Source organism: Bos grunniens, chromosome 8 (assembly GCF_055505025.1).
Source record: "Bos grunniens cultivar Pamir isolate PY7600 chromosome 8, Bosgru_T2T1.0, whole genome shotgun sequence".
Lineage (NCBI taxonomy): Eukaryota > Metazoa > Chordata > Mammalia > Artiodactyla > Bovidae > Bos > Bos grunniens.
The window spans coordinates 78,605,174-78,632,258 of record NC_141172.1 but is presented as its reverse complement, the minus strand read 5'-3'; the positions used below and the strand labels follow the sequence as shown (position 1 = coordinate 78,632,258).

Below are 27,085 nucleotides of genomic sequence, written 5' to 3'. Positions count from 1 at the left end.
TCTTCTTAATATCTTCTACTTCTGTTAGGTCCATACCACTTCTGTCCTTTATCAAGCCCATCTTTGCATGAAATGTTCCCTTGGTATGTCTAATTTTCTTGAAGAGTTCTCTAGTCTTTCCCATTCTAGTTAATGTGGCATTGTGTATTTGAAAGTTTCTGAGAGTACATCTTAAGCATTCTCACCACATGTACGTGTACACACACATACAAGGTGTTAACAGTGCTAGCCATGTGAAATGAAGGAGGTATTATCTTCATCCTGACAGTCATTTTACCATGATTTACCATTTTACCATATATCATTATATCTTGCACTTTTAATATACAGTTATATTTGTCAGTTATTCCTCAATAGAATAAAAAATAAAAGCAAAGGTGGGAACATATTCTTTAAAAATATTCTCTACTTTGTCTCAATGCACTCATTGCTTACATGAGTCCTCTCAGAGCTCTCCTCTATGCTTCTTTCCTTGTGTCCCCCACATCCATGCCCTCATGGTTTTTGCGTTCTATTTCCTGGGCTTTCTCTAATGTATGTTCGTTTTTCGTCCTCATTACTACTGTATTGGTCCACGTAGTTATTGTCTTTTCCTCTGTTCATTGGTCGCCTTCCACATCTGTGTTCTGATGCTCATGCCTGTCAGAGTGATCTTTTCAAAAGTCTTAAACCACTGTCCTCTTAAAAATCCCTGGTACTTGTCTTCTATTGGGTGAAAATCTAAACTACTTGGCCTCTCATACCCTTCACTTCCTCATTCTTCTGTGCTTTTCCTAGTACTTTCTCAAGCATGCAAGTTAAGTCATGATTAACTTATTATTTTCCAAAGATATCATTAAAATTATTTTCAGGTTATCATTTCTTCTTCTTAAAAGCCACACTCACACACTCTTAAGTTCACCCAGAAAGTTGCTATATTTTCCTCTAAGATACTGCTTACTACTTGTTTTGTGAAGTGGTTACTAATAATCTTGGTCCTAAGCAGTTTGTATTTACTTCCCGTCCCTGTTTTCCCATGGCATTTTTAAGTTTATGCCTTCATTAGCATATATCTTTTATGTTATAATTATTTTTAGTCTTTCTCTATTTAACTTCATAAGTGCCCTGAGGGCAGAGACTGCATTTACACATCTTTTTAAAAATTCCCAGCACACAACACAATGCATGGCACATGGCAGTCATTGAGGGAAATAAATGGGAAGTGAATTGTAAGTGGATGAAAGTAGTTATTGAAATGTATCATAAATAGGAAACAAGATGTTTCATTCAGGCTGTTGCAATGTAAGACATTAATTTTTTAGAACTTGCCAACATTAGTAAAAAAGCCCATACATTTTTAGAGTGCTTTTTCAAATTTTGAAGTATTTTCACTTCATCTCATAGGTTTTTCAACACCTGGGACAACATTAGAGACATTTTTTAATAAGAAAATGTAATTTACTTTTCCTTTAGTAATTGAGATACTGGTGCTATATATATTATATAACATTCTACTTTTGGATGTGCATGTTATAGAATGCTTACCTCTGACCTACTTATAGCACATTTTGTATCACAGTGGATGACGTAGTAGATGAAAGTGATGACAACGATGATATTGATTTAGAAGCTGAAAATGAAACTGAAAATGAAGATGACCTAGATCAAAATTTTAAGGTTGGTATAAATTCTTGTTTTCAGTCAATTTTATGAATGTATACATTTGTAGAAAAAAGATTGGGTAGATATATATATCTATTCAAAGTGAAAGTCACTCAGTCATGTCTGAGTCTTTGCCCGAATTCTCTGGGCCAGAATACTGGAGTGGGTAGCCTTTCCCTTCTCCAGGGGATTTCCCAACCCAGGGATTGAACCGAGGGCTCCTGCATTGCAGGCATATTCTTTACCAGCTGAGCCACAAAGGAAGGCCAAGAACACTGGAGTGGGTAGCCTATCCCTTCTCCAGCAGATCTTCCTGACCCAGGGATCGAACTGGGGTCTCCATCCATTGCAGGTGGATTCTTTCCCAACTGAGCTATCAGGAAACAGTAGATTAATTTGTTTTATCCACATCTTTTTTTATCATGAATAACTGTGGATGCTAAGCTATTGAAATGAAAATAATGTTGCTTTAAATACATTGTCTGAAAAGGTCCTTAAAATAAGATATTTTCACTCTTTTCTGACCAGAGAGATTTTATCTAAAGTTTCTGACTTAGATTTTAAAGTCTAAGGAAATCTAAGTTTGAGTCACAACTTATTTTGCTTTATTGGTAGAGGGGGTAGTGGTAGAGGGGGCCATTTTAGTATCTGTAGAAAAACATCTGTTTAATTCCTTCATTTTTCAACTATTTAGCTTTTAGTATCTTCTGGGGGCAGAGAGAGTTTATTTGACTCTCGTCTCCTTGGGCCTTTTTGTCTTGAAATGCTACATTGAAATTGGTTTACACTGAGTATTTGACTGTCTTTGGGGATAGAGTCTAAGATCCTGGAAGGAGATTTCTATCTTAACAGCAGATGTAGAACCAGTTTTATGTGATAACCAAGGCAAGCTTTGGCAAAACTGTAAAGGTAGCCAGTTTAGAAAACATGATGGTATGCATCCTGGCATCAAGAAGCTACAGAGAAGAAAAACAGCACAGGCTCTGGAAAGAAAGTGAAGTTGCTCAGTTGTGTCCGACTCTTTGTGACCCCATGGACTATAGCCTGCCAGGCTCCTCCATCCGTGGGATTTCCTAGGCAAGAATACTGGAGTGGGTTGCCATTTCCTTCTCCAGGGGATCTTCCTGACCCAGGGATCAAACCTGGTTCTTCTGCACTGCAGGTGCTCTTTACCGTCTGAGCTACCAGGGAAGCTACAGGCTCTGGTGTTCAAGGCAAAAAATCTGGGGTAACTGTATGTTGGTGGTTCTGGATTTGATACGGTGAATGAACTGGTAGACTCTGAGTCAGGGCAGGTCAGCAGAGTTTACATTCTGTATACAAAGTGTTCCTTAGATAGCAGGAGGTATATTAAAATCAACTGTTTGGATTTATTGGGATATGAGTGTTTAGACATAGTAAAATTTCATAGATTAACACTAAGTTTATAATTTAAAGTTTTGTATGTTGTTGGAAACATTTCTTTTATGTATGTTTCCATGTCTATTAAAAACAGAGTATTTTGAGTATAATTTATTCTTTCTGGCTCAGGGTCCTTATTAAAGATATATACAGATGTTGTGATCTACAGATGTAAAATGGAAATTGGTAGGGAAGTAGAACTCAATAGGAATTTATAACAGTGATACTAATTTTTCTGTTTGGAGGTTGTCAGTGTATATGCATGAATACATATTTAAAAATTTTTTTTTAATCATTTGAGGGTAAGTTACATACCTTATATCATGGTTGTTTATCCCTAAATATATTAGTGTGTATTTCCTAATGACAGTGATACAGTCATCTCTCTATGTGAGTGTCCTGGGGTGAATTGGTCCCTGAACCCACCTTGGATACCAAAATCCACAGATGCTCAATTTCTTAATATAAAGTGATGAAGTAATTGCATGTAACCTATGCACATCCTCCCATATACTTTGCCATCTCTAAATTACCTATAATACCTAATAATATGTAAATTCTATATAAACAGTTGTAAGTAAAATGTAAATGCTGTGTATATAGTTATTCAGTTCAGTTCAGTTCAGTCGCTTAGTCATGTCCGACTCTTTGCGACCCCATGAATTGCAGCACTCCAGGGCTCCCTGTCCATCACCAACTCCCGGAGTTCACTCAAACTCACGTCCATCGAGTCAGTGATGCCATCCAGCCATCTCATCCTCTGTCGTCCCCTTCTCCTCCTGCCCCCAGTCCCTCCCAGCATCAGAGTCTTTTCCAATGAGTCAACTCTTCGCATGAGGTGGCCAAACTACTGAAGTTTCAGCTTTAGCATCATTCCTTCCAAAGAACACCCAGGACTGATCTCCTTCAGAATGGACTGGTTGGATCTCCTTGCAGTCCAAGGGACTCTCAAGAGTCTTCTCCAACACCACAGTTCAAAAGCATCAATTCTTTGGTGCTTAGCTTTCTTCACAGTCCAACTCTCACATCCATACATGACTACTGGAAAAACCATAGCCTTGACTATGCCAGGCGCGGTGGCGCGCGCCTGTAGTCCCAGCTACTCGGGAGGCTGAGGCTGGAGGATCGCTTGAGCTCAGGAGTTCTGGGCTGCAGTGCGCTATGCAGATCGGGTGTCCGCACTAAGTTCGGCATCAATATGGTGACCTCCCGGGAGCAGGGGACCACCAGGTTGCCTAAGGAGGGGTGAACCGGCCCAGGTCGGAAACGGAGCAGGTCAAAACTCCCGTGCTGATCAGTAGTGGGATCGCGCCTGTGAATAGCCACTGTACTCCAGCCTGGGCAACATAGCGAGACCCCGTCTCTTTAAACCTGCCGGAGCCAGCCGGCAAAGTCGATCAGGTCCCGAGAACGTGCACGGCGGGGCTAAGAAAGAAACTAAAGCAAGAGACTACAAAGATGGGGTCGAGAGGTTCAGACACGTCACCACGAAGGGACGCAGTCTGACACCAACTTTATTCAACATCTCATATTTATACAGAAAAGCGTGAGAGAGACAAAGCAGTTGACATTTTTTCTTGGTTAGCCTATACATCTTACAAACAGTCACAAGAAATCTTGAGAGCATGGGAATGGCTCCCTGTTATTATTCCTTACACCAGATAACATTTCTCTGTGCGTGAGAAGTTTGCACAGAACTCCAGGTGCCTGCAGTAAATAAGCGCCTAATCTCTGGGGTGGCGGGACAGAGAGCTATGTTTGCAAGCAAACCCTCAAGGACTGAGGCAGCTCCCAGAGCTGTGTCGGTTCTCACGGGCAGCTCCCCGCATGACTAGACGAACCTTTGTTGGCAAAGTCATGTCTCTGCTTTTGAATATGCTGTCTAGGTTGGTCATAACTTTCCTTCCAAGGAGTAGTGTCTTTTAATTTCATGGCTGCAGTCACCATCTGCAGTGATTTTGAAGCCCCCAAAAATAAAGTCTGACACTGTTTCCACTGTTTCCCCATCTATTTCCCATGAAGTGATGGGACCGGATGCCATGATCTTTGTTTTCTGAATGTAGAGCTTTAAGCCAACTTTGCCACTCTCCTCTTTCACTTTCATCAAGAGGCGTTTTTGTTCCTCTTCACTTTCTGCCATAGGGTGGTGTCATCTGCATATATGAGGTTATTGATATTTCTCCTGGCAATCTTGATTCCAGCGTGTGCTTCTTCCAGCCCAGTGTTTCTCATGATGTACTCTGCATATAAGTTAAATAAGCAGGGTGACAATATACAGCCTTGACATTCTCCTTTTCCTATTTGGAACCAGTCTGTTGTTCCATGTCCAGTTCTAACTGTTGCTTCCTGACCTGCATATAGGTTTCTCAAGACGCAGGTCAGGTGGTCTGGTATTCCCATCTCTTTCAGAATTTTCCACAGTTTATTGTGATCCACACAGTCAAAGGCTTTGACATAGTCAATGAAGCAGAAATAGATGTTTTTCTGGAACTCTCTTGCTTTTTTGATGATCCAGTGGATGTTGGCAATTTGATCTCTGGTTCCTCTGCCTTTTCTAAAACCAGCTGGAACATCTGGAAGTTCACAGTTCATGTATTGCTGAAGCCTGGCTTGGAGAATTCTGAGCATTACTTTACTAGCATGTGAGATGAGTGCAATTGTGCGGTAGTTTGAGCATTCTTTGGCATTGCCTTTCTTTGGGATTGGAATGAAAACTGACCTTTTCCAGTCTTGTGGCCACTGCTGAGTTTTCCAAATTTGCTGGCATACTGAGTGCAGCACTTTCATAGCATCATCTTTCAGGATTTGAAACAGCTCAACTGGAATTCCGTCACCTCCACTAGCTTTGTTCATAGTGATGCTTCCTAAGGCCTACTTGACTTCACATTCCTGGATGTCTGGCTCTAGGTCAGTGATCACACCATTGTGATTATCTTGGTTGTGAAGTTTTTTTGTACAGTTCTTTTGTGTATTCTTGCCACCTCTTCTTAATATCTTCTGCTTCTGTTAGGTCCATACCATTTCTGTCCTTTATCAAGCCCATCTTTGCATGAAATGTGCCCTTGGTATCTCTAATTTTCTTGAAGAGATCTCTAGTGTTTCCCATTCTGTTGTTTTCCTCTATCTTTGCATTGATCGTGGAGGAAGGCTTTCTTATCTCTTCTTGCCATTCTTTGGAACTTTGCATTCAGATGCTTATATCTTTCCTTTTCTCCTTTGCTTTTAGGCTTCTCTTCTTTTCACAGCTGTTTGTAAGGCCTCCCCAGACAGCTATTTTGCTTTTTTTGCATTTCTTTTCCATGGGGATGGTCTTGATCGCTGTCTCCTGTAGAATGTCATGAACCCCCGTCTGTAGTTCATAATGCACTCTATCAGATCTAGTCCCTTAAATCTATTTCTGACTTCCACTGTATAATCATAAGGGATTTGATTTAGGTCATACCTGTATGGTCTAGTGGTTTTCCCCACTTTCTTCAATTTAAGTCTGAATTTGGCAATAAGGAGTTTATGATCTGAGCCACAGTCAGCTCCCGGTCTTGTTTTTGCTGACTGTATAGAGCTTCTCCATCTTTGGCTGCAAAGAATATAATCAATCTGATTTCGGTATTGACCATCTGGTGATGTCCATGTGTAGAGTCTTCTCTTGTGTTGTTGGAAGAGGGTGTTTGGTATGACCAGTGTGTTCTCTTGGCAAAACTCTATTAGCCTTTGTCCTGCTTCATTCTGTATTCCAAGGCCAAATTTGCCTGTTATTCCAGGTGTTTCTTGACGTCCTACTTTTGCATTCCAGTCCCCTATAATGAAAAAGACATCTTTTTTGAGAGTTAGTTCTAAAAGGTCTTGTAGGTCTTCATAGAACCGTTCAACTTCAGCTTCTTCAGTGTTACTGGTTGGGGCATAGACTTGGATTACTGTGATATTGAATGGTTTGCCTTGGAAACAAACATAGATCATTCTGTCGTTTTTGAGATTGCATCCAGGTACGGCATTTTGGACTCTCTTGTTGACTATGATGGCTACTCCATTTCTTCTAAGGAATTCCTGCCCGCAGTAGTAGATATAATGGTCATCTGAGTTAAATTCACCCATTCCAGTCCATTTTAGTTCGCTGATTCCTAGAATGTTGATGTTCACTCTTGCCATCTCCTGTTTGACCACTTTCAATTTGCCTTGATTCATGGATTTAACATTCCAAGTTCCTATGCAATATTGCTCTTTACAGCATTGGACCTTTCTTCTATCACCAGTCACATCCACAAATGTGCATTGTTTTTGCGTTGGCTCCATCCCTTCATTCTTTCTGGAGTTATTTTTCCACTGATCTCCAGTAGAATATTGGGCACCTACCGACCTGGGGAGTTCCTCTTTCACTATCCTATCATTTTGGCTTTTCATACTGTTCATTGGGGTTTCAAGGCAAGAATACTGAAGTGGTTTGCCATTCCCTTCTCCAGTGGACCACATTCTGTCAGACCTCTCCACCATGACCCGCCCATCTTGGGTTGCCACACAGGGCATGGCTTAGTTTCATTGAATTAGACAAGGCTGTGGTCCTAGTGTGATTAGATTGACTAGTTTTCTGTGAGTATGGTTTCAGTGTGTTTACCCTCTGATGCCCTCTTGCAACACCTACTATCTTACTTGGGTTTCTCTTACCTTGGTCGTGGGGTATCTCTTCATGGCTGCTCCAGCAAAGCGCAGCTGTCTTGTCTCTTACTCTCCTTTAATTTAGAATATTTCCACAGATTTATTTTTTGGCATTCACATCTATAAAAAAGTTATTGACAGTATTACTCACTAGGGTATTTGAGATTGCTCACATTTACCCCATTTTACCTTAACAAGCAATTATGTAATAAGAAAAAGTAGTAGATGAATTTATTGAACACATAGTCCTGTGCTAGTGCATGTGCCTTACATACATAGACATACCTTGTTTTATTACACTTTGCTTTATTGTGCTTTGCAGATACTGTGTTCTTAACAAATTGAAGAAGGTTTGTGGCAACCTTATGTGGAACAAGTCTATTGGCCATTTTTCCAACAGCATTTGCTCAGTTAATGTCTCTGTGTCACATTTTTTGTAGTTTTACAGTGTTTCAAACTTTTTCATTATTAATATATAGATATGGTGATCTGTGACCAGTGATTTTTATTGTAATTATTTAGCAATAAATGTTTTTAAATTAGGATATTAATTGGTTTTTTTTTTAGATATTATTTATTGAACACTTAATGGACCACAGTGTCGTGTGAACATAATTTTTATATGTATTGGAAAACCAAAAATTCACCCAACTTGCTTTATTTTGACATTTGTTTTATTGTGGTGGTCTGGAACTGAGCCTGTGTCCGGGTATGCCTATAGTAGTCATTAAATCCTGTAAGGTATATGGTATTATTATCTCTGCTTTACAGGGCTGATAGTTGGAAACCAAAGACACAGAAAGGTTATCCGTTGTAGAGACTGCAATCACACTTGAACACAGATGTTCAGCCTCTAGTGGTTCCATTCTCTTTGCCCTAGATTTTTCAGAGTTTGGAAAATTTATAGAAATTTGGAGGTTCTAGAAGACTTGTCTTCAGATTGCCAGAACTCGTCAGTTTATAAACTTCAATGTATTCTTTTTTTCCCTCTTTAATTTTAGAAGAACTTTAAGAAGTAAGAGGTTTATTTTTCCTGAATGTGTCAGGAGCTCTTTATCTTTGTTTTTCCTCAAACCAAAGCACAAATATTTTGCTATTGACTTCTGAAAGTAGTTTTCTTTCCTCACTGTGCCTGTTTTACAGGTAAATTAAAAAAAATTTTTTTTTAATTTTATTTTATTTTTAAACTTTACAATATTGTATTAGTTTTGCCAAATATCGAAATGAATCCACCACAGATGGCCACCTTGTAAAGCTATATCATCATAAATTAATACTGAATATTGGACTGCTAGTGTTTTTAGAGAAAGGAATATATTTAAAGTTTTTTTTAAAAATTATTTTGATAGTATTATCTACTTTAATAGATGCTAATAAAGAAAATTACATATTTTCTTTATGTATGTATGGTTCTTCAAAGCATAATTTAAGGTTATATAAAATCGTATATTTTATGTATATGACACAATAATTAATACAATACTTTTTAAATGAAACTAGTCTTTATTATTTATGGCAATGGGAAAATTTTATTGCTTAAAGAAATAATAGCTAAACTCCTTATTATGAGATATAGGAAATACATAGTATATTTTTCTTTTTTTAAATTACTTGTTAGTATGACAGTATATAAATATAATCAGATACATGTATATAAAGTATTTTAAGGATTAACAGTAGAATGAATTTAAATCTGAAAAATAAGTAGTTTGCTCTATTGTCTTTCTTTAACCATCAACACGGGTAATAATGGATTTGTATTTGTGTTAGGCCAGAGTTGTTAAGGGTCCTAGAAGCTAGCTTTTATAGTAGGTAACTGCCATTTATCTTTCCATCATGATGTATACTATCTCCTTTTACAGGTACAGATCAGATTGATCCTGGGTACATATCTTATTCCTATGAGGTCATATTTCTTTACATTTAGCCTTTATTTTTTTCGCCCAAAGAGACATGGAAATCATTTTCCAGCTGTTGTTTCACTCCTCAGTGTTTTTTCCATGAACAACAGAGTGAATGATGATACTGAATCTTTTCTAAGGGAACTTTATTGACCATGGAATATAAGAGTGTGTGATACCCATTGCTCTCTCTTGAGGCAATGAATTATGTTGGCTAACAGTGTATTCTTTGAAATGATTTTACATTCTGATCCTGTTTGCAAGCCACTTAACCTCTCTGTACTTCAGTCTCCTTTAGTTAAATGGAGATGATGATACTACTTTACAGTATTCTTACACAGATTAAATTAGATCATAAGGTAAAATCCTTAGCATATTGCCTCACATATTTTCATTGCTTGATGAAAGTTATTTTGATTATCGCTGCCACCATCATATACTTAGGTTTTTCAGTTTAGTTTTCTGAAGTTTTACTGCCCTTTAATCTGAGCAAAATGATGGCAGTTAGTGAGATTGGGGGCAGGGAGCATACTTTAGTATTGATCTTGATGTTAGTTTTTCTATTTTGAGGAGCCCAAATACTGTGTTATGTTAGAATAATCTTTGATTAAAAGAAAACAAAACAACCAAGACAACAATAATACAACAACCAAAAAATACAAGCAAGTTTTATTTTACAATGAAATTTATGCAGCCTTTCTGTAGTGATTATTCTATGTGTGCATGTAATTAATAATTTGGAAACTTTAAATCTGAAATGTACTTTTCTTAATTAATGACATCCCATTTTTATTATTTCAGAATGATGATATTGAAACGGATATTAACAAACTAAAACCCCAGCAAGAACCAGGACGAACAATAGAAGAACTTAAAATGTATGAACACCTTTTCCCTGAGCTTGTTGATGATTTTCAGGTATAAATATAGATAATTCAGCATCTTAACTCATTTTAAGAAAGAGTTCTTTTCTCTTAGACCCATAATCACTCTTTTCCTTCTGCATTTCATTTCTAAAAGATGAAAGTGGCATTGCTTTTCTGACTGACTTTGGAGAATTGTTTCAACATTCTGAGCTGCAAAATGAGAAACTGCTATCTGTAAAATGAGAGAACTAGGCCATTTAAATTTTGGACTAGCTTTTAAATTTTTTAATCTTTTTTTTTAATCAAAATAATTGACATAGATTTTATTAACTTTTAAAAATCGTTAGAATGGCATTTCTGAAAGGGAGATGAGAGAAAATAATTAAAAATATAGTCTGTGCTAGTCTGTGAACTGTGCTAATAGTCACCATATAATCATGGAATGTCAGGGAAAAAGGACAGCTGGAAGTTGTTTCTGAAATGTTGACAAGAAGTCACTCTCCTTATGAAGCAACTTAAAGACTTCATTGCCAGGAGAAATATCAATAAACTCAGATATGCAGATGATACCATTCTAATGGCAGATAGTAAAGAGGAAGAGCCTCTCGATACAGGTGAAAGATGAGAGTGAAAAAGCTGGCTTAAAACTCAGTGTTAAAAAAACGAAGATCATAGCATCCGGTCCTATCATGGCAAGAAGAGGGAAAAGTGGAAACAGTGACAGATTTTTTTTTCGTGGGCTCCAAAATTGTTGTGGATGGTGACTGCAGCCATCAAATTAGAAGAGGCTTGCTTCTTGGAAGGAAAGCTATGACAAACCTAGTCAGTGTATTAAAGCAGAGATATCACTTTGCTGACAAAAGTCTGTCTATGGTTTTTCCAGTAGTCATGTATGGATGAGAGATTTGGATCATAATGCAGGCTGAACACCAAAAAATTGATGCTTTTGAACTGTGGTGCTAGAGAAGACTCTTGAGAATCCCTTGCACAGCAAGGAGATCAAACCAGTCAATCCTAAAGGGAGTCATCCCTGAATATTCATCAGGAAGAACTGACGCTGAAGCTGAAGCTCCAGTACTTTGGCCACCTGATGCAAAGACCCGACTCTTTGGAAAAGACCCTGATGCTGGGAAAGATTGAAGGCAAAAGAAGGGGGCTGCAGAGGGTGAGGTGGTTAGATAGCATCACCAACTCAATGGACATGAGTTTGAGTGAACTCTGGGAGATAATCAAGAACAGGGGAGCCTGGTGTGTTGCAGTCTGTGGGGTCACAAAGAGTCAGACACAACCTGGTGACTGAACAAGTCCTCATTTATTTACTAGAATATAATAGACAACCTGGACTGCACAGCTGTTAAATGATAAAGCTGATTGAATTGATGGCAAGTAGTAGATCTAAGTTTTAGCACTCATTGTGCTGCTCATTTGTGGATTCCTGAAACTGCCCAGGATCTTAAACTGTAAAATGAAGGGTTTGAAGCATATATTCTTAGATTTACTTATGTAAACCACTTCCCTCAAGTTTCACAGTTGATTTCCAGTTGCTTAAAGAAAAAGACTTAAATGTAAAGCTATTGAGAGATAAAAATAGAGAAGTACTTGCTAGCTAATGTTTACATTTCACATTTCTAATTATTCAGGTTTTTCTCTGGGAAACAATGAGCTTTGGATGCTATGGAAGAGGCAGCAAGTTGCTTCCTCTCTCCCTCCCCTGCTGTCTTGGTATTCCCCATAGATTTGGCGGATGTTGGAGGGTATGTTGAAATCAGGGATAGGACAGAGGAAGTCAGGAAAGAGGACAGAAGTGAAGGAGAGGATATTTGTCAAAAAGAAAAAGAAGAAGGCAGGAAGAGGCATTTGAGAAAGAATGCAGGGTAATTTTCTTTCGTGCAACCTACAGGAAGTATCCAGCTGTTCTTTTAACACTTTTGTGCCCACTAAAAAATCCAGTGATAACAAACACTGCCAATTCGAAGCAGAAAAATATTGTGGAGGGGATTTGGGGTAGGAATTGATTATTCTGTGAAGAAATGATCTATTTTCATCTCTGTCTTATATACATATAAGAATTATATACTGTGCATAAAAATGGCAGGAGTTTTGATGTGGGAATAGAGAAAAGTAGGTTTTTTTTACCAAGTGTGGAAAGTGAAAGTAAAAGTCACTCAGTTGTGTCCAACTGTTTGTGACCCCATGGACTATACAGTCCGTGGAATTCTCCAGGCCAGAATACTGGAGTAGATAGCCTTGCCTTCTCCAGAGGATCTTCCCAACCCAGGGATCAAACCCAGGTCTCCTGCATTGCAGGTGGATTCTTTACCAGCTGAGCCACAAGCGAAACCCAATAATACTGGAGTGGTAGCCTATCCCTTCTCCAGTGGATCTGCCTAACCCAGGAATCAACCTGGGGTCTTCTGCACTGCAAGCAGATTCTCTACCAACTGAGCTATCATTGGTTGGTTCTAAATAGGAACCAATGACAGCTCAGTTGGAAAGACTAGAGATCTCTTCAAGAAAATTAGGGATACCTAGGGAATATTTCATGCAAAGATGGGCTCAATAAAGGACAGAAATGGCATGGACCTAACAGAAGCAGAAGATATTAAGAAGAGGTGGCAAGAATACACAGAACTGTACAAAAAAGATCTTCACGACCCAGATAATCACGATGGTATCATCACTCACACTCATTTAGAGCCAGACATCCTGGAATGTGAAGTCAAGTGGGCCTTAGGAAGCATCACTATGAACAAAGCTAGTGGAGGTGATGGAATTGCAGTTGAGCTATTTCAAATGCTACAAGATGATGCTGTGAAAGTGCTGCACTCAATATGCCAGCAAATTTGGAAAACTCAGCAGTGGCTACAGGACGGGAAAAAGTCAGTTTTCATTCCAATCCCAAAGAAAGGCAATGCTAAAGAATGCTAAAAACTACTGCACAATTGCACTCATCTCACACACTAGAAAAGTAATGCTCAAAATTCTCCAAGCCAGGCTTCAGCAATACGTGAACCATGAACTTCCATGTTCAAGCTGGTTTTGGAAAAGGCAGAGGAACCAGAGATCAAATTGCCAACATCCGCTGGACTATCGAAAAAGCAAGAGAGTTCCAGAAAAATATCTATTTCTGTTTTATTGACTATTCCAAAACCTTTGACTGTGTGGATCACAATAAACTGTGGAAAATTCTGAAGGAGATGGGAATACCAGACCACCTGACCTGCCTCTTGAGAAATCTGTATGCAGGTCAGAAAGCAACAGTTAGAACTGGACATGGAACAACAGACTGGTTCCAAATAGGAAAAGGAGTACGTCAAGGCTGTATATTTTCACCCTGCTTATTTAACTTATATGCAGAGTACATCATGAGAAACGCTGGACTGGAAGAAGCACAAGCTGGAATCAAGATTGCCGGGAGAAATGTCAATATCCTCAGATATGCAGATGACACCACCCTTATGGCAGAAAGTGAAGAGGAACTCAAAAGCCTCTTGATGAAAGTGAAAGAGGAGAGTGAAAAAGTTGGCTTAAAGCTCAACATTCAGAAAACTAAGATCATGGCATCCAGTCCCATCATTTCATGGCAAATGGATGGGAAACAGTGTCAGACTTTATTTTTCTGGGCTCCAAAATCACTACAGATGGTGCTTGCAGCCATGAAATTAAAAGATGCTTACTCCTTGGAATGAAGTTATGACCAAATTAGACAGCATATTAAAAAGCAGAGACCTTATTTTGCCAGCAAAGGTCCATCTAGTCAAAGCTATGGTTTTTCCAGTAGTCACATATGGACGTGAGAGTTGGACTATAAAGAAAGCTGAGGGCTGAAAAATTGATGCTTTTGAACTGTTGTAGGAGAAATCCCTTGAGAGTCCCTTGGACTGCAAGGAGATCCAACCAGACCATCCTAAAGGAGATCAGTCCTGGGTGTTCATTGGAAGGACCGATGCTGAAGTTGAAATTCCAATACTTTGGCCACCTGATGCAAAGAGCTGACTCACTGGAAAAGACCCTGATGCTGGGAAAGATTGAGGGCAGTAGGAGAAGGGTACAACGGAGGATGAGATGGTTGGATGACATCACTGACACAATGGACATAGGTTTGGGTGGACTACAGGAGTTGGTGATGAACAGGGAGGCCTGGCGTGCAGTGGTTCATGGGGTCCCAAAGAGTCGGACGCTAGAGTTGGACGCTACTGAGCGACTGAACTGAACTGAACTGAAATAGAAAGTGTTTAGAAGAATCTTTTCAGCTATCATTGTATCAAATACTAGCAGGTCATGAGTTATTAAACAGAAATGAATTAATACTGATTATGACTTTTTCCACTTGGATTTGCATGTCACTTTCAACATCAACCTCTGAAACTTAAAATTACCTGATGTGTTTGTTTGTATGCTTAACACCACTCAGTTTGTTTCCAGATGTATTAAAGCTAGTATTCAGTGGCCTGATGAAGGTAAAATGAGTGCATTTAAAGTCAACAGAATTGACAGCATAATTAACAGACTTTTTCAAGGGGACCTTGCGCATGCTTTTAAAGCTATAATTATTCATTTGGTGTTACAAGTATAGTTTTGTTTCCTTTTGTTTCTTGATGGCAGAATATTAGAAGTACCGGAATCCTGCATTTTGACAGCTTTTCTTTCATACATCTGTATTAGTTTAATAACATTTACCATATGGACTTTTGTTATTTTTTCCCCCTCTTTTAAATTTGATTTTAAATTTTTATTAAAGTTATGCATGAACAGAGTTTAAAGAGCAAGTAGTTTTGCATAGTTTAATTGGAAAAAAATGTTTCCTCCTAGTTATCTACTGTTTCCTACAATCAACTTTCCATATGTTTTTGAAGTTAATCCCTGTATTTCTAAATGATATGCTTAATGTGCCATGTCTTTATTTTTCCTGATTTCATTCTCTCTCTCTCTCTTTTTATTATCAACTTAAGGTAGACATCTAGTAATTTTCAGTCCTCTCTTCTAATATTTACATTTTAGGGTATAAATTTTTCTCTAATGACTGTTTTAGTTGCATCAAACAGATTTTGCTATTTATTGTTGTCTTTATCTTTGTTTTGAAACTTTTTGTCCATTATGGTTTTATTCCTCTGATGCATTGGTAATGTTTGAGTTGCCTCCTTAATCTGCAATTTTTTTCATCTTTTTATTGAATTCTAGCATATTGTAGTACAGTGAGAGTACATCTCTTTATGATTATAATCTTTTGAAATTTTTGAGATTTATCTTATGAGTTTGAATGAGGTCAGCTTTTGTTACTACTTCTCATGTCTTTGAAAAACATTCTGCTCCCATTAGGCCTAACTGTATATTTGCCTATACAAGAACAAGATTTTTAATTGTATTTAGAAGTTCTTTTCTGTCCTTATAAACTTTTATTCCGTGTTATCAATTATTAAGAAAAGTGTGTTAAAGATTTCTCACTATGATTGTGAATTTGTTTCTGTCTTTTTGCATGTCTGTCAGTTTTTGTTGCATATTTTTGGGAGCTTATTACTTATAATAAGTGTATAAGTGTAAATTGATTTCTTTTCCTTTCGAGTTGAACCTTTTAGTGAAGTTAGTTTTTATCTCTAAGACTTGAAGACAAAAGTTTTTTTTTTTAATTATTGATATAGTTACATAAATTTTGGTTACTTGCCTAGTATCTTTTAAAATCTTTTCACAACTTTTTGGTATCCTTAGCTGTTTATCTGTTAAACAGCATGTATTAATACTCGGTGGAGAGATCTGACAGAATGTGGTCCACTGGAGAAGGGAATGGCACACCACTTCAGTATTCTTGCCTTGAGAACCCCATGACAGTATGGAAAGGCAAAATGATAGGATACTGATAGAGAAACTCCCCAGGTCAGTAGGTGCCCAATATGCTACTGGAGATCAGTGGAGAACTAACTCCAGAAAGAATGAAGGGATGGAGCCAAAGCAAAAACAATACCCAGCTGTGGATGTGACTGGTGATAGAGGCAAGGTCCAATGCTGTAAAGAGCAATATTGCATAGGAACCTGGAATGTCAGGTCCATGAATCAAGGCAAATTGGAAGTGGTCAAACAAGAGATGGCAAGACTGAATGTCGACATTCTAGGAATCAGCAAACTGAAATGGACTCGAGTGGGTGAATTTAACTCAGATGACCATTATATCTACTACTGCGGGGAGGAATCTCTCAGAAGAAATGGAGTGGCCATCATGGTCAACAAAAGAGTCCGAAATGCAGTACTTAGATGCAATCTCAAAAACGACAGAATGATCTCTGTTCGTTTCCAAACAAACCATTCAGTATCACAGTAATCCAAGTCTATGCCCCAACCAGTAACGCTGAAGAAGCTGAAGTTGAACAGTTCTATGAAGACCTACAAGACCTTTTAGAACTAACACCCAAAAAAGATGTCCTTTTCATTATAGGGGACTGGAATGTGAAAGTAGGAAGTCAAGAAACACCTGGAGTAACAGGCAAATTTGGCCTTGGAATATGGAATGAAGCAGGGCAAAGACTAATAGAGTTTTGCCAAGAAAATGCACTGGTCATAACAAACACCCTCTTCCAACAGCATAAGAGAAGACTCTATACATGGACATCACCAGATGGTCAACACCAAAATCAGATTGATTATATTCTTTGCAGCCAAAGATGGAGAAGCTCTATACAGTCAGCAAAAACAAGACCAGGAGCTGACTGTGGCTCAGACCATGAACTCCTTATTGCCAAATTCAGACTTAAATAGAAGAAAGTAGGGAAAACCACTAGACCATTCAGGTATGACCTAAATCATATCCCTTATGATTATACAGTGGAAGTGAGAAATAGATTTAAGGGACTAGATCTGATAGATAGAGTGCCTGATGAACTATGGACGGAGGTTCGTGACATTGTATAGGAGACAGGGATCAAGACCATCCACATGGAAAAGAAATGCAAAAAAGCAAAATGGCTGTCTGGGGAGGCCTTACAGATAGCTGTGAAAAGAAGAGAAGTGAAAAGCAAAGGAGAAAAGGAAAGCTATAAGCATCTGAATGCAGAGTTCCAAAGAATAGCAAGAAGAGATAAGAAAGCCTTCTTCAGTGATCAATGCAAAGAAATAGAGGAAAACAACAGAATGGGAAAGACTAGGGACTCTTCAAGAAATTCAGAGATACCAAAGGAAGATTTCATGCAAAGATGGGCTTGATAAAGGACAGAAATGATATGGACCTAACAGAAGCAGAAGATATTAAGAAGAGATGGCAAGAATACACAGAAGAACTGTACAATAAGATCTTCATGACCCAGATAATCACGATGGTGTGATCACTGACCTAGAGCCAGACATCCTGGAATGTGAAGTCAAGTGGGCCTTAGAAAGCATCACTACGAACAAAACTAGTGGAGGTGATAGAATTCCAGTTGAGCTATTCCAAATCTGAAAGATGATGCTGTGAAAGTGCTGCACTCAATATGCCAGCAAATTTGGAAAACTCAGCAGTGGCCACAGGACTGGAAAAGGTCAGTTTTCATTCTAATCCCAAAGAAAGGCAATGCCAAAGAATGCTCAAACTACCGCACAGTTGCACTCATCTCACACGCTAGTAAAGTAATGCTCAAAATTCTCCAAGCCAGGCTTCAGCAATACGTGAACTGTGAACTTCCAGATGTTCCAGCTGGTTTTAGAAAAGGCAGAGGAACCAGAGATCAAATTGCCAACATCCGCTGGATCATCAAAAAAGCAACAGAGTTCCAGAAAACCATCTATTTCTGCTTTATTGACTATGCCAAAGCCTTTGACAGTGTGGATCACAATAAACTGTGGAAAATTCTGAAAGAGATGGGAATACCAGACCACCTGATCTGCCTCTTGAGAAATTAGTATGCAGGTTAGGAAGCAACAGTTAGAACTGGACATGGAACAACAGACTGGTTCCAAATAGGAAAAGGATTTCATCAAAGCTGTATATTGTCACCCTGCTTATTTAACTTATATGCAGAGTACATCATGAGAAATGCTGGACTGGAAGAAACACAAGCTGGAATCAAGATTGCTGGGAGAAATATCAATAACCTCAGATTTGCAGATGACACCACCCTTATGGCAGAAAGTGAAGAGGAACTAAAAAGCCTCTTGATGAAAGTGAAAGTAGAGAGTGAAAAAGTTGGCTTAAAGCTCAACATTCAGAAAACGAAGATCATGGCATGTGGTCCCATCACTTCATGGGAAATAGATAGGGAAACAGTGGAAACAGTGTCAGACTTTATTTTTATGGGCTCCAAAATCACTACAGCTGGTGACTGCAGCCATGAAATTAAAAGACTCTTACTCCTTGGAAGGAAAGTTATGACCAAGCTAGATAGCATATTCAAAAGCAGAGACATTACTTTGCCAACAAAGGTTCGTCTAGTCAAGGCTATGGTTTTTCCAGTAGTCATGTATGGATGTGAGAGTTGGACTGTGAAGAAGGCTGAGTGCCGAAGAATTGATGCTTTTGAACTGTGATGTTGGAGAAGACTCTTGAGAGTCCCTTGGACTGGAAGGAGATCCAACCAGAACATTCTGAAGATTTCTTTGGAAGGAATGATGCTAAAGCTGAAACTCCAGTAGTTTGGCCACCTCATGCGAAGAGTTGACTCATTGGAAAAGACTCTGATGCTGGGAGGGATTGAGGGCAAGAGGAGAAGGGGACCACAGAGGATGAGATGGCTGGATGGCATCACTGACTCGATGGACGTGAGTCTCAGTGAACACCGGGAGATGGTGATGGACAGGGAGGCCTGGCGTGCTGTGATTCATGGGGTCCCAAAGAGTCGGACATGACTGAGCAACTGATCTGATCTGATTAATACTCGGATTTTGAATCTAAACCCTGAGTCTTTGGTATTTAACTGGAGCATGTAGATTACTTATAATTATTCATATATTTGAATTAAGAGATCTTATTTTGTATTTTAGTTTGTTTCATCTCTGTATCTTTTCTTGCTTTCATTTGGATTATTTTTTTCCTCATTTATCTTTTTTCACCTTTGTTTGAAAACTTTGAAGTCTTGTTATTTTTGTTTTATTAAACTTTCTTGAGTTATAATTTATGTACAGAACTTGTATTCATTTAAAGTGTAAATGTGATATATATGCAGAAATTCTAGTTAATCTTGATAAAATGGTAAATGTGTTTTTACTGAACTCTGAAGTTAACTAGGGTATTTCTTCTTTCTCTTTATTATAAAAGAAAACTTTGTTGTTGTTTAGTCACTTCATCATGTCCAACTCTTTTATGACCCCTTGGACTGTATGTAGCCCACCAGACTCTGTCCATGGGATTTCCCAGGCAAGAATACTGGAGTGGACAGCCGTTCCCTTCTCCAGGGTATCTCCTGACCCATGCACCAAACCTGTGTCTCCTGCATTACAGGGAAATTCTTTGCTGTTGAGCCACCAGGGAAATTCAAAAGCAAATTTCATTGCCATTCAGTCACTCAATCACTCTGACTCTTTGTGACCCTATGGACTGCAGCACGCCAAGGCTTCCCTGTCCTTCACCATGTCCTAGAGTTTGCTCAAACTCATGGCCACTGAGTTGGAGATACCACCCAACTATCTTGTCCTCTGTTGTTCCCTTCTCCTGCCTTCAGTCTTTCCCAGCATCAGGGTCTTTTCCAATGAGTCGGCTCTTCGCATCAAGTGGCGAAAGTATTGGAACTTCAACTTGAGCATCCGTCCTTCCAATGAACATTCAGGACTGATTTCCTTTAGGATTGACTGGTTGGATCTCCTTGCAGTCCAATGGATTCTCAAGAGTCTTCTCCAACACCACAGTTCAAAAGCATCATTTCTTTTTGCTCATTTTCTTTGTAATTTTGTTTGTGGAAATTCCAGAAATTTTTGTTGTTATTGGTTTTGACAGGCACTGTAATAGATTAAATTCCTCACTGAGGGTTTTTGTACCACCCAGGTAATGTGAATCAGGTTACAGATTCATGTGATTTGATGGCAGACCTTTGGTATCATTTTGTGAGTAGTGCTTCAACCTCTTAGTGCAAAGGTTTGAGACTGTTGTCTTTTCTTGCTGTTATTTGGTTTGTGGTGGGGTATTTCTAGGGCGTCTATATCGAAGATTTAGTTTTCTGGGGTTCCATCTTCATGGGAGGAAGGGTCTTCTGTTGGACTCTGTACCTTATGCAAGCTCTGGGTTACTGTCCTGTTCTTTATATTTTTTGAGATAGGAAAAACTTAAACCCCAGGTCACCTGTTTTTGCAAATTGTTTTCCAAGTGAAAACCTGCTTCAGTTTGGGATAAACTTTGGGGTCCTGTTTTTTTCCTTGTTTTCTTATTTACTTGTTGTTATACATAGTATCTTTTAGTATCTCTGTTTTTTTTTTTTTGGCCATGCCATATGGCTTGTGGTTATCTTGGTTGCCTGACCAGAGATTGAATCCAGGACATGGCAGTGCAAGTGCTGAATCCCAACTACTAGACCACCAGGGAACTTCCAATATAGCTTAATATCTTATCCAACAATTGTGTATGTTTCTGTTGGGTAGCTACCTAGCCCACCAGGTTTCCTACAACAGATATTTTTTAATGCAGATGTCTTCTCTTCAACCCTTTAATGCAGAGAGACTTAGGCGTTACTTCCTTTGTACCTCCTTGTCTCCTGGGATTAGATAAGAGTACAGAGATTGAAAATGAATTATGTTTGATTCAGTTTTTTTTTTTTTTATACAGTGGACATTCAAAGAGTGAATCACAGAGGATAAGATTCTTAATTTTGACTACATAATGTGTGTGTAGAAGTTAAACACAATTAAAGGATGAATTGCAAATCCAGAAAAATTGTAAAAATGGATTAAGGGACGTGTATTTGTGTATGTGTGTGTGTGTGTGTGTGTGTAAATAAGTGTGAGAATTTATACTATAAAACAAGAAAAACCCTATATTCTAGCAACAAATATATTACCTGTGAATAATTAAACTGATTAACAGATGTATGGAAAATTGTTTGCTTTTCCAGCAGTCAGAGAAATTAAAATGGTAGTAAGATGATATTTCTTATGTACCACTTTAGAAAAAGCTTTTAAAAACTGTAGTATCTAATGTTGTCAAAGAATAGAGAAGTTGAATTAGATATTTTCATATAAAGTTACTGGGAATAGTATTAATATAAGTATTTTTGGAAAGCATTTGGACAACTTGTGTTAAACATTAAAATTGATTAGTATCTGACCCTGTAATTTTATTTCAGTGCTTAGGAAATGATCCTAAACAAAAAATTTTATGCAAACGGATGTTCATTGCAGAGTTCTTTATAATAGCAAAATTTTGTAAATGGCTTAAATCCTTCCCTAATATGTAAAGGATTTAATGCCAAACAATAGAATAAAGGTTAGCTCAATTGAGGTATTTTCTTTGATAAAGTGTTATATGGATCAAAATCATGTCTAAAAGTGTAGAAAGAGAGAAGACTACTTGATCTGTCAGTAGTATACTTTTTTAACTTGTCTTCCAGGACACTTTTCTTTCCTGGTTTTTTATCTTTCCAGCCCAGTTTTTCCTTCTCCATATCCTGTTGTTTTGTTTTCATTTCTTCAACCTCTTTAAGATTGTAGTATCCCAAGGTACAGTCTTTGTCCTCTTCTCTGTTTCTTTCCACTGATAATTTCCAGTCTCATGGCTTAGAGTAGTATCTGTATGTAAATGACTCTCAAGTTTACATCTTCTGTATACAGCTTTCTTCTGAGTTTGAAGCATACATCCATTTGCCTGCTTTATGTCCTTGTCTGTATGTGAATAGCTCACACTTAACATATCAGAGCTAACTCCTGATGCTTTTCAGTTGTTCAGGCAAACACTTGGCACCATCTATGACCTCTATTTGTACCTTCTGCCCTGTATCTGATCAATTTTAGGATATCCTGTCTCTGGCTCACAGTGCATTTAAAATACAACCACTTCTTACCAGCTTCTATAGGTAACTGCAGAAGATTCTTTCTTAAAAACAATTTTTGTTTACTTTTTTTTATTTGGCAGTGTTGGGTCTCAGTTGAGGCACACAGGATCTTCACTGTGGCGTGGGCTTGTGTCTGGTTGCGGCTCACGGGCTTAGCAGTTGCAGTGTGCAGGCTTAGTTGCCCCTTGGCCTGTGGGATCTTAGTTACCCAGCCAAGGATAAAACCCATGTCCCCTGCATTGGAAGGGTGATTCTTAACCACTGGACCATCAGGGAAGTCCCTGCAGAAGACTCTTAATTGATCTTCCTACATCTATACCCACCCCACTCCGGTGCCCTGCTCCTCCCCAGAAAGACAGAACCAAATTAAACAAAAAAATTATTTAGCCCCAAATATTTAAATGCTGTGGTTAAGAAAGACTGTACTACCGTTTTTGGTTTTTGTCTGCTCCTCCCTCCCCAAATAAGTCACGTCATGGCACTCTTCTCCTCAAAACCTTCCAGTGGCTCCCAGTCTCTTTCAGGGTAAAAACCAAAATTCTTAAAATAGCTTGCAGGGCCCTGTAGTATCTGGCCCTCTTCACCTCTTGGACTTCATCTTGGTCCTTCAGTTCTGGCCATCTTAACCTCCTTGCTGTTCTCTGACCATACCAGGCCTTCTCCCACTCAGGGGCCTGGGTACCAGCAACCTCACTGTCTTTGCTTGTATCTGCTCAGTGAGGCCTCCCTAACCAATGGCATTGATACTGCCACCTACCTCTCCCCCTCCAGCCCTCCTGATTCCTATTACCCCTTTCCTCCTTTACCCCTTTCTAACATTCCATAAAATATATTTTTATAATGTTTATTAATTTTTGTTTTGACAGTCCTCTCCCCTTCTTCTCTAGAAAAATGTAAGCTACAAAGGGGAAGAGTTTTGTTTTTTTTTTTTTTTTCTTTTAAACTGATGCATCTTAAGTGCCTGAAACAGTGCTTGGCACAAAACAAACACTCTAAATATCTGTTGAATCAATGAATAACAATTTAGCTGTTGTATTTCCTTTCATAGATTTTGGATGATATTAATGTCTTTATGCTTTCCTAAAACTTCCCACATTTGTTATTTACAGGAACTGTTTTTATAATAGTAAAATAAGTGTAATGAATTTTGTGCTGGTTAAACATTTTATCTTCTGTTAGCAAATTTAAAATGTACCTGTTGTATCCGTCTTTAAAATTTTCACTTGTTAGGTTTCTGAATCAGCATATAAAATATGATCTTAGTTTTATATGTGTTTTAATATGTGTTAACATTTACACATAAAAGCTTAAACATTTTTTTTTATTTTCAAAGGGCTATGATTTAATCTCCAAAGAACCAAAGCCTTTTGTATTTGAGGGAAAAGTTCGTGGTCCTATTGTTGTTCCCACAGCAGGAGAGGAAGCATCTGGGAATTCAGGCAGTTTAAGAAAAGGAATGGTAATGAAGACGACTGTGTCTCCTAAAGGAGATGAAGGTAATGAGAAACCTGCCTCTGTGGACCTGGCAAAAGAAGACATTAAAGATAATGACAGAACATTCCAACAGCAGCTCGATGATCAAAACAGAACTATTTCATCAGGCCACGGCTTAAACAATGATATAGTGAAGGCCTTGGACCGAATTACGTTGCAGAATTTTCCATCTCAAACAGCCCCAGGTTTTACTGCAGGAATGAAGGACTATGGTCTCCCTGTCACTGTCCTTACGTGCACTAAAGCATGTTCACATGTGGCTGCTTGTGGAAATGTTCTGTTTGAGGGAAGAACGGTTCAGCTAGGCAAGCTCTGCTGTACCGGAGTCGAAACTGAAGATGATGAAGACACGGAGTCTACTTCATCAGTGGAACAAGCATCAGTTGAAGTCCCTGATGTACCAACACTCCATGACTCTGATCTTTATATTGAGATTGTAAAAAGTACAAAGTCTGTCCCAGAATATTCAGAAGTGGCTTATCCTGATTATTTTGGTCACATTCCTCCTCCATTCAAAGAGCCTATTTTGGAAAGGCCTTATGGTGTACAAAGGTGAGTTGCAGATTTCCTTTTCTTCTTAAACAAGACCATTGTCAACATATGGGGCATATGGGAAAAAAACAAACAACTGCTTTGGGTTTTAGGAAGAAAATTACTCTGAATTAAAGTTTGTATTGGCAGAGCTCCTTGCCTGCCTGCTTATATCCCTCAGAAGCATCCTATATTAATAAATCTTCTTGACTATCAAGAAAAAAAAAATAAAGTTAGTGTCATTTTTTATCCTGCTTTTGGACATATTGCATTGTTCTGAAATTGTCCATGTAGGTTTATTTTCTAAGTTCATTACTTATTCAAATGAAGCCAGCATAATAAACCTGGCCATTGGACAGTTTAGAAAGTTTCTATTTAGAATGAATCTGAAAATATAAAAGATTATTTAGTAATCTTTGAATAAATATTGTATTAGTGATATATATTAATTTAGTAATTTGATTATTATTGAACTTCATTTAGATACAGAATCTAAAAATAGCAACATACACATCATCATTTTGTTGTAAAATTTGGATTAAAAATGTACAGTATAATAATTTAAGATTCATAGAACTGAACTTGTTAAATATTACCAATTAATTTTATTGGGTTGGCCACAAAGTTCGTTTGGATTTTTCGTTTTGGTTTTTTGAAGAACGCTCATGAACTTTGTGACCAACCCAATGGAAATTATGGTTAGTATTAACTGTTGCCAACTAATGAATATTGGGCATAAAAATATATTTTTGTTACCACTTGAGTATTTTCAGTGATTATGATTAAGGGTTTGTGATGATGGCTTATCAATACCTAGAGAGCATTTATATGTTCTTGTTAAGAATATGGTATGGATTGATGAAGTAGGACATTGCTGTGGGTATTTGATTCTGAGACTGTGAGCTTCTGGGGCAAAAACTATTTTATTAATTTTTAAATTTAGCGTATAATTAATCATTTTTACTTGTCAACTTAGTATATGTTTAATGTTACCAATTGAGTCCTTGATCCACAGGTATGGAATCACATACAATGCAGCATTAGAACAAGGGACTGAGTTTGTTGGGAAATGGTGTGTGTGTGTGTGTGTGTGTGTGTATTGGTGGGGAGGGGGTGCTGTGCCTTGGTGTCCACTGGTTGTATCACAAACTGTACCATCCAGAGGCAGTTGGCCTCTTGGGGTGCTGAAATAGTCTTGAGAAGCCACAGATGAAGCTCCAACTCAGAGGAAATACTCTGCAAGGATGGGCTGCCATCTTTCAGGATGCAGTATAGGCACTAAATTAGAAATTTCCACTTGATTTTCTATCCCCAGGCTGCATGGTCTGGGAAGCAGGAGGTGGAAACAGGTAGTTCTACTTACTGTAGCTCCCAGTGTTCCACTGGGGTACTTCGTGTAGCTGTGTGTATCTCTGCACCTCTGAGCTCTGCATGGTTAGTCGTCCCAGTCGTGTAGTGGGTTCAGTCTTTCCACAGAGGACATAGCAAGGGTACAGTTTCACTGCAAACTGTGGTTGCAATGGTTTACTTTAGACTCTTGTGTCATGGCCCACCAGGCAGGACCCAGATGAGCTAAAAGAGGTAAAATTGCTTCTGCACAGTGGCAGCAGGTTGACTATGGGTGGCACTCGAGTGATCCACTAATTCTGACATGAATAGACATGTCACAACTACCCTGGGATGATGACGATATGATTGCTAGAGGCTCAGACGCGTAAGGATTTCCCTGGTGGCTCAGATGGTAAAGAATCTGCCTGCAGTGTGGAAGACCCAGGTTCGATCCCTGGGTTGGGAAGATCCCCTGGAGAAGGGAATGGCAACCCACTCCAGTATTCTGGCTTGGAGAATCCCGTGGACAGAGGAGCCTAGTGGGTTACAGTCTATGGGATTGCAAAGAGATGGACATGACTGAGCAACTAACACTTTCAGAGACCTAAAGAGTGTTTGGGTCACTTAATCACACCAGCTACCAAGACCTGCAGAAGGGATAGGTGAGAGGGAGGGGAATTTTGATAGATACTGGAGGATGGAGATGAGTTGCAGCCCTGAGAATAATTACAGTAATGGGGACCATGTTTGTCCTGCTCATATTTTTCTTCTAAGTGTCTCCTTAGGAGAGGCCCACAGGAACTGTGGAGCAGCTACTTTCCAACATGAGTGTAGAAGTGGATCCTTGCAGCACAAGGGTGGGCTGTGGCAGCCACAGCAATGAGTTTCTCATCGCTCCCTTCTTGAGAGAACCTGCCATGGAGTTGCCCACAGCCTTTAGCCACTGTATTTTGGAATCTCCTTCAGCGTTATTGCTGAGGCCATGTCCTCTCTGCATTGCTTCAGTTATTGTCTGACATTGATGGGGTTTCTAGAGCAGAGCCATTCCTGACCAGTTCAGGGATCTACTCATTGGCAGTCTTTGCTCTGTGGTGTCCTGTTGGCGTGGTTGAGACTTTTGCAGAGCTACATTGCAGTGTGAGGCTCTCCTACTCAATATTCTCTTTCTTCCTAGGGATCACATCTGCTTTTTGGACAGACCCAAAGGCCCTTCTCACCTGCTGCTGCTCCCTTTCCTCTGCTTTTCACATGTGTTTCCCCTAATAGGTGTGTTGCATAGTTGGCTGCAAGAGATTGTATTTGTGTCTGCTGCTGCTGCTGCTGCTAAGTCGCTTCAGTC

The 27,085-nt window shown here is 38.8% G+C and overlaps 1 protein-coding gene and 1 non-coding gene across 17 annotated transcripts in view; both read left to right on the top strand.

Annotated features, from left to right (window-relative positions):
* The window catches only part of AGTPBP1 (ATP/GTP binding carboxypeptidase 1), a 192,913-nt gene that overhangs the window by 87,370 nt on the left and 78,458 nt on the right, over nt 1-27,085 (top strand). For 14 of the 16 annotated variants that reach the window (XM_086416848.1, XM_086416844.1, XM_086416841.1 and 11 more), the window contains 3 exons: nt 1,559-1,656; nt 10,392-10,508; nt 23,726-24,438. In XM_086416848.1, coding sequence (XP_086272974.1) covers nt 1,559-1,656; nt 10,392-10,508; nt 23,726-24,438 — 928 coding nt within the window. The remainder of the gene's footprint in view (nt 1-1,558; nt 1,657-10,391; nt 10,509-23,725; nt 24,439-27,085) is intronic. The other 2 variants (XM_086416855.1, XM_086416854.1) reach the window with 1 other exon arrangement.
* LOC147367518 (signal recognition particle RNA) lies at nt 4,109-4,408 on the top strand. Its single transcript, XR_015132199.1, has one exon.